Source organism: Pteropus alecto, unplaced genomic scaffold, assembly GCF_000325575.1.
Source record: "Pteropus alecto unplaced genomic scaffold, ASM32557v1 scaffold1579, whole genome shotgun sequence".
Taxonomy (NCBI): Eukaryota; Metazoa; Chordata; class Mammalia; order Chiroptera; family Pteropodidae; genus Pteropus; species Pteropus alecto.
Window position 1 is genome coordinate 107,270 of NW_006442592.1, and position 8,668 is coordinate 115,937.

General features: G+C 37.4%; 1 protein-coding gene across 5 annotated transcripts in view; it reads right to left on the reverse strand.

The window, feature by feature from the left end:
- LIMS1 (LIM zinc finger domain containing 1) overlaps window positions 1-8,668 on the reverse strand; it is a 144,341-nt gene that overhangs the window by 97,114 nt on the left and 38,559 nt on the right. Inside the window, exon 1 of one of the 5 annotated variants that reach the window (XM_025040447.1) lies at window positions 2,374-2,391. The exons of 3 other annotated variants lie outside the window; for them this stretch is intronic. In XM_025040447.1, the coding sequence (XP_024896215.1) occupies window positions 2,374-2,378 (5 nt within the window). In that variant the 5' untranslated portion in view covers window positions 2,379-2,391. Of the gene's footprint in view, window positions 1-2,066; window positions 2,087-2,373; window positions 2,392-8,668 lie in introns of those variants that run through there. One more of the 5 variants, XM_015597800.2, reaches the window with a different exon arrangement.

Consider the following 8,668-nt stretch of genomic DNA (forward strand, 5'->3'; position numbering starts at 1 on the left):
ATTCCTGGAAAACTTAGTTTACTGAAACCATGTAGATACTCCATGTCTAGATTCAGATTATGTCTAAAATAGAATTAGGTGCTATGCTCATTTTCATTATTTGGTTTTGTTTTTTTAACCTGCATCAAAGTCCTGTGGATAAACACTCAGCATACTTGGCCCTACCAGGCTCAATGCCTGTGTGCTCTTAACACCAAACCATCGAGGTAACAACAGCAAAAAAATAAATAAAATGTTTCACAAGTATCCAGTTGCTCCACAGGGAACAGTTCTAGCCCCACTGAGAACTACTGACCCAGAGGACTCCTGAGGCCATTAAGCTACCTAATGGCAAAAGTACTGATTTAGTATCTGAAGGAATCACTTGTCAGGGTTTGACTCGACCCACTAAATAATATACAACATTGAATACTATTAAAATACCGTAACTAAAAAAAAAAAATCCAACTATGATTTTAACATTTTAATCAAGAAAGTTCCCAATTTGCAAGTATTTTCAAACTCAGATAAAACTATGTCAAGAAAACAGTATCATAAAATAGCAAGCCTCTTCTAACCATAATACTACCTAACAGCAGCACTTGGTCCTAAATGCTCCTAGCTCTGAGAGTCTTTCTGAGTTTGAGCAAGGTACAAATCCTCAATATCCACTTCAACTCAAACTTTTCCAAAGTATGGGAGCAGAAGAGGGAGATGCAGCTTGCAAATATTCCCATAGCAATATTATGGGAAGGCTCTAGTACCCCAAGGACATGACAGGAGAGGAACAATGCTATGTTCAAGTGGAGGGTCCTGATGGAAGAGTTGGAATTCCAGAAGTAATTTACTGAGGAAAAGTTCATACCTAAGTGTTAAGTTAAATATGGTCTGCTTAGGTATGCCAAGTCAACACTTGAAAACTACATGAAAGCCCTTATTCCCCATCTGAAACTAGCTCTTCTCCATACAAGGCAATGCATTCACCCAGTGGCCAAAGCCAGAAACATGGGAATCATCCTCAACTGAAACATCCTCACAAACTACTCAATGTCCAATTGCAAAATTCTTTCTTTTCTGCCCTTTAAATATCTTTTAGTCTTTTTACTTCTTTCTATTCCTGTGGACAGTACCTGCTTCTGGTACCATCACCTCTCATTTGGATTAATGTAACAGTCTTCTAACTGGTCTCTGAACTTCCACTCTGCTCAATGATCACTGACCCCAACCCAATCCCTCTCAGAGCCACTGCAATACTGCCTTCTGGGTAGTATACCTACCTCTTTCCACTCTGTTTCAGACCTAGCTCTTATGATCACATAACAGACTGACTAGACACAGTGTTGTTCCTATCCCCAGCCACACTGATGGTCCTGGTTTTGGCACTAGACCTGAACTAATCAGATTCTATTTCTTGAAAAATAGAAATCTAAGTAGTAGTCCTCCCTTATTCACGATTTCGCTTTTCGTGTCTTCAGTTACTCATGATTAACCATAGTCAGAAAATATTAAATGGAAAATTCCAGAAATAATACACAAGTTTTAAATTGCACACCATTCTGAGTACAGTGATGAAATACTGCACCATCCCGCTCCGTCCAGACCAGGATGTGAATCATCCTTTTGTCCAGCATATCCATGCTTTTTATGCTACTCACCCCATTAGTCACTTAGTAGCTGTCTCAGTTATCCGATCAGTCAGTTATCAGAGAAAGGGAGGAGAGGAGAGGGAAAAGGAAACGGAGAAGAAATGGAGAAGGAGAGAAGAGAAAGGAGAAGGAAGGAGGGAGAGAGAGGGGGAAAGGGAAAGAAAGAGACAGAAAAAGACCACAATTACATAACTTTTATTATATTATATTGTTATAATTGTTCTATTTTATTACTGTTAACCTCTTACTGAGCCTAATTTATAAATTAAACTTTATCTTAGGTATATATGTATAATAAAAAACATAGTATATGTAGGGTTTTGTACTATCTGCAGTTTCAGGTATCCACTGGAGGTCTTGGAACATATCTCCCGTGGATAAGGGGGGACTACTGTAGAGACTAATGCTCTGCAGGTAGAATAAGTCAACAAATGGTCTTACCTGACAGAGGAATTCCCCAAGTTCTGCTGAGATTCAGGAGTTGCTCTAGTTGTTTGACCTTTCAGAGACCTGTATGTTAAGCCCTGTCTTCAGTTCTGTGAACCACCCCACTCTTTTTCCAATAAATTCCTTTTTAGCTTATGTTTGCTAGAGTCAATTCCTGTTATTGGTAACCAAGGAAACTTAAATAAAAACTCCCCTGGCCTGACAACTCCCCTAATCTGGCTGTCCTTGCTGCTCTTACTCAGCACTTCCCAGGTCTTCCCCCACAGCCCACGTGCTATAAGCCAGGCATGGGGGTACCTACTGCATCTCAACATCCTGTTTTTTCTTTCCTCTTGGCCTTTGTACCTTCTGCTCTTCCTTCAGGGAATGTCTCCTCAGGATGACTTCCATTCATTATGTAGGACTCAGTCTAGATGTCGCTTCCTTTGGCAAATTTTCCCAAGGTCCCTTGGACTGGTCATTGCTCCCAATGGGCCTGATTCTCCTAAAATAAAGCTTAATACCCCAAACTGTATTTGCCTAATTCCTTATTAGTCTGACCTCAAAGGGAAGTTAATTACAAGTGGTAATTCTGTATCCCCTACACATAAATACATGCCTGGCAGAGAGCAGACATGCAATAAACTACGTCTCAAACAAATAAACAAACTAGAAAATCAGAAGTCCACTTAAACAATTCAAATTAGTATTGAGAGATGTATAACAGAAATTTAAAAATAAATTTATTTCTTTGGAATCATGAGTCCCTGAACTCATGTTAAATTCATTTTATTTTAACAGTAATTCATATTCAAAATAATTTAACCATGTGTTCGCTTTATGAAAATTCATCAACCTGTGTACTCAAGATATGTGCATTCTTTTGCATGTACTATATACATCAATAAAAAATTTTAAACACATTTAACATAGCTAAAAATCACATTTACAAACTAGTAATAAGTTCAATATGCATGGAAATACCACACAATAGTAGGAGGTGCACTGACTATAAGTAAGATTCCCTGGGTTTTCATCTTGTTTTAAAATTTATTTTTCGATTACAGTTGACATACATTATGTTAGTTTCAGGTATACAACATAGTGACTAGACACTTATATACCTTACGAAGTGGTCATCCCATTAAGTCTAGTACCTGTCTGACATCATATATGGTTATTACAATATTATTGAATGTATTCCCTATGCTGTACTTTATATCCCTGTGTGCTTAATTTCTTTTTCTTTTTTAAATTACCACTGACATACAATATTATGTTAGTTTGAGGTGTACAACATAGCAATCAGACATTTATATCACTGACATACAATATTATGTTAGTTTGAGGTGTACAACATAGCAATCAGACATTTATATAACTTAAAATGTGATCACCCCATAAGTCTAGTACTGCTTGGGTTATAGTATTAACTGTACCATTTCCCAGCTGTCACATCTTGGTTCAGACAAAATATTTGATATTCAGCTTTAACATCTATTAAATGGAATAATAACCACTCTGTATAAATCTCAGGGCTATACAAAAGAAAAAAACAAAACAATAAAGTAAAAAGTCAAACATAGGGTGTTTTTGTTACAAAATTCTGCATCATCTCAAAGTAAGCATTAGTTGAACTATAAAAATCAGATTTTGGAAAAGAAAAGACTTTGGCAATACCTACAAAATCCCATAAATGCATACCAAAAGACGATATGGGATATTGAATCCAGGGTGCTAACCTGAAATTTAAGATTAAATTTATTTTTGAAAAAAGGATTTCCCTATATCATCATGTTTCTTGGAAACTAGAGTAAATAATTATTTACATTTCATAAACTAAAACAAACATTTTTCATACTTAAGCCAGCAGAAATGCTTTTAAGAGTTCAGCTAAAGTATTAACCTTTTTGGTTAAAGGAATCTCTGAGAATGGGGGTAACAAAAAGCATAGATTTCATACTCTGTATGGTCAAGATCTTATAATACCTCCAAGTTGAAAACTTCCAAAATAAAAGTGCTTCCACTTAAAGAGAGTATAAAAATAGGATTGGATATATGGATTAGAAACATATAAAACAAGTTTTTACAATCCCAAGTGCAAAGGATGTATTCTGTTAAAAATAATTTCATTGAAGGAAGATGAAATGAGTCATAATTAGAAAGTGGTGACTAACTGGTAATTTTATCATGCATTTCACTATAGTATCATAATGCACAATCTCATAATGCTCATTCAACAGTCACTTGGTAAGAGGGAAGAAGAGATAAACAATATTTTATTTCCCAGAAAAAATAGTTTTGATTTTTAAATGCTGCACCAAAATACTTTATAAGTTCCAGAAATATTAAAGTTATTTAAAAACATATGAAGCAATTTTCTTTTACTTAAAAAATAAAGTACTATAGTATAGAGAAATTGGCATTTATTGATAAAAGAAATGGGTAAAACAGTTAAAATTAATTTTTAAGCCAATGTAAAGATCAACTTATCATTACTTCCTTTGTACGACTAAAACAGAGGGGTAAGTGGCAAATACATACCTGTAAACTGCAAACTTCCCTTTATTTTCATTTGAGCAAATAGGTAGCCAATGAGTACATGTAACTCGGATGTAGGTACAGGTCACATAAGGTATAGTTATGGCCCCAGCTTGGGGGTAACTTCTTGGACTGTGAGATACACACAAAGCACACTGCAATATTCTGTGAAATAGTAGAGGCAGTGTTTGCAAAGATCTATGGGATAAAGAAGTAGCAGGAAAGGCTTTACAGAGTGGGTAAATGAAGTGAGTCCTTTTTTTTTTTTAATTTCCTAAAAATACTTTATAATAATGCAGAACAATTATATACAGCAAATGCCTTCCATATTTAAACCCTTTAAACATTTAATTCTTCAGCATTAATACACACAAATGCTATCATGGAGGGTGGGGAGGGGTGTGGGAAGGGTGCTCACAAAGCAGAGAAAGAAATAACTTGAAAAAGCACCAGACTGCTAGTACATGCCAGGCACTGTGCTAGGAACAGGAATAAGACAGACATGGTTTAACTGTTTCGAATGAACTTATAGTTTAGTGGGAAGACAAGTAAAGGCCACTGATTATAAAACAATATGCTTAGTGTACTGATAGTTCTGAGAGATCATACTGTATTCTTGCAGTTTTAAACCCATCTTCAAGGAATTGAGACGTGAGTCCAGGTCAAACAACAGTGTCTAGAGATGGGAGGCAGTAAAGGTGAGTGTCCTTACTGGGGGCAGTCACAGATTCCTGTGGGAGAGCGCTTTCCCTTCCTAAGGGGGTATGCCCCGTCCTTTGGGTACTGTATTACTCTGTATCTCTTTTTAGGGTATTTACCACATGCTGCCATGTGTCAAAATAAATCTGGGATTTATTTTGTTCCTCCCTACTAGATTATAACCACTGACAGGAACTTTGTCCCTTACCTTTTTAGACCACTGTGGTGTAAAGTGTAAGACTCAACTGAAAATGGCACTTTAGAAATAAGTGCTAAACTGAACTCCAACTGGTACTGACTCATTATCAAACATTCTAATCCATCCTCCTCACAGGGTGAATACAACCTGGTACCTAGTAGCTCTTGTTCACATACATAAATCTTAAAACCTTAGGAAAAAAAACAAAGAAAACCAATTATTATTGATAATAAGCCTCTGCCATTGCTGTAAGACTGACATAAACAGGATCAGACCTTTCCTCATCTTCCCAATCCTCTACTCATGTTACATCTTACCTACCAAGTATAGAACTTCAAATCCTGGCTTCAGGCGACTTGTTTCCTGATTCAGGTGTTAAGCACATGTGCCTATTATATTATCTTGCTGCTACTTCTGTCCTGTTGGCAACCTCATTTGGATTGGTTTTGGCTATAGAATCAAGAAAGTTGTATTTTATGCTACCCAAATATCTAAATACCACACTTACACACACACACACACACACACACACAACACACACACACACACACACACAAAAGAAAGACTAAACAACCCTGATGACTCGAGACTGATTTCTGAAATAGAGATTACAAATCTAAACATTAAATTCTTCAAAGAAAAAAAATAAACAGTGCCTAAAAGGAAGATGGAAAAAAGGGCCGCAGCTAAACCTGCACCTCTGAATGTCAGTATTCAATCCAGACTATGCAAGAGGCTGACTACAACAAAATGTCGTCAAATGTAGAAATTAGGAAGGAAGTAAAAAGATGAACTATAGGACTACCTCATAGCAAAAGAGCACCAGACAAATTTCAAAGAGACATGTTTTCTGAGGAAATAGAGAGAGCCCAAAACATCTAGATGGCTAACATAGCTTTAAACAAAGTAGTAATTATCAGTGTTTGCTAGGTATGGGTCTTTGTGAGAAAAAAAGGCAGCATAACCATTCACTATTTCAATCTAAATTTAGGGTTTTACCACATAGCCATCAATACCAACCTTGCTGACTTTTGTGAGGTTATTTTACATGACTGATAACCCTTGGAGAGGTTATTTTACATGACGATAACTCCTGCAGAGAAAAATTCTGAGATGTTCTAAATTAAATTACAGTGGCCAAAGAGTGATATAAAGAGATGAGAATAATTAGCCAGTTAATATCTGTGGGCCAATTAACAAAAGACTGGTCACATTCCTGAATGTGTGTTGGAGCTTTGAATCAAACCTCTAGACACCTATTAGCCAGCCGCTAGCTGCCACACATCCTGCATATGCACGAACTCTCAGGGCTGTTGCCTGTAACCAAGCAAAAGGAGTAAATATGTCTTTCTTATAGACTGTGCTACTATCATAGAACTGCCCCTGCTTCATCTTTTCTTGCCCCCATTATCTGTAGCCATGTAAATTCTTTCAGAAAACTTTACATCTTTTTTCCCCAATACTTAACGTATAAAAGTGCTTGTCAACTCCAGGACAGTGGACATGTTGCCTTCTTCACCTAGCGATGCTGCTGGTGGTTTAGACTTCATGCCCCAAAACCTGGCCCTTTTCTGGCTAGCATATGGCTCACTAAACCTTTTCTTTTAAAAAGGCTTTCAGTTGTGGAAGTTTTTTGTTTTAACAGGTGTTAGGGCTTATTACCAAGGGATTGTTACTCAGCAGGTAATATACGTTCCAAAATTACTAAGAGCATCCCCAATCAAATTTGAAAGCATATTTATCTGAATTATTAAATGTGTCAACTGAAGTTCTCTGCCACCAATCCAATGTCAAAGGAGTCCCCAATTTGGGGTGTGGTAAAGGGAGACTTTATTCAAGGGAAACAGCTCAAATGTTACAGCTCAAGCTGGGGAAATGCAGCTGAAAGTGTGCTCCACCAAGACAAAGTGGAAGCAGGCTTATTTGGAGAGAAGTTCCTGCCTTTTGTCCCTGATTGGTCCATTCTATGAAATAAGGACTCCAAATCTGCACAGTTTAATTGGTCCAAATAGCACTGTCCTAATTAGTTGAAACCACACATTCTGATTGGTCATTATGGAGCCACTATGGTCAGTAAACACACAAATGAAGATATAGTTGCACAGCTCCAACTGGACAAGGAAAGTCTCAGTTTCATTGGTCGAAATACAATACCAGGAGCTTCTTTATAACAATTGGCTCAGGCAGCATGAACATAGTGCAAGAGGCTTGGCAGTTCAGTCTGTGGCTTTTCCCTGCCATGCAGTATGTGTGAGAGGCCTCCGTAAACAATGGCTGCTAGACTCTATATTTAGGTCCAATTAACCACAGGAGTACTTCTTAGCAGGTATATTCTTTCTTGGGGTTGACAAATGTCCACATAAAAATTAGCAAGGTGTCGGGGAGAGGGAAGTATGAGCAGACAGAGCACAGAGGATTTTTAGGGCAGTGAAAATAATCATCTATATTATACCATAATGATAGATACTCTGGGTGTTGTACAGTTTGTGCCCAAACCCACAGACTGTACAACACCCAGAGTGAACCCTAATGTACACTATGGACTTTGAGTGACTGTGATGTGTCAATGTGGGTTTACCAACTGTAACAAATATACCATTCTCGTTAGGGATGGTAATAGTCAAGGGGAGGTTATGCATGTGTGGGGGCAGGGGGTATATGGGAAATCTCTGTACCTTCCCCTCAACTTTGTGGTGAACCTAAAACTGCTCAAAAGATAAAAAAAGGTTAAAAAAAAAAACTAGTAAGGCACTGTAAAAACTGGATAACATTCAATTAGTCTCCAACTCGGCCATCAAAAATTTGAAGCCAATTCTACATTAAGTTTATAATTCTGCTATTTCCATAAGAGCCACATAATAAAATCATGACCAGCCCACAAACGTCTGCTTAAGTTCAAAGTGTAGCTGGAAAAGGAGATGGCAGAGCAGCCACTATGGAAACCAAGGACTCTGGTTCAAATCTCTACAATGGTTTCATGGGGGATGATCATCTTGAGCAAATTATTTAATACTGCTGAGCTTCACATTTCTCATCTATAAAACAGATGTAGAAATACCTGCCCTGCGAATTTCATTCTGTATGCAAGCTCAAATATGAATAGTGCAACTAACAGTCATGAAGGACAACATATCATTCCTCCTCTCAAACCCAATTTGGGGCTGGTCAAGGTAACAGG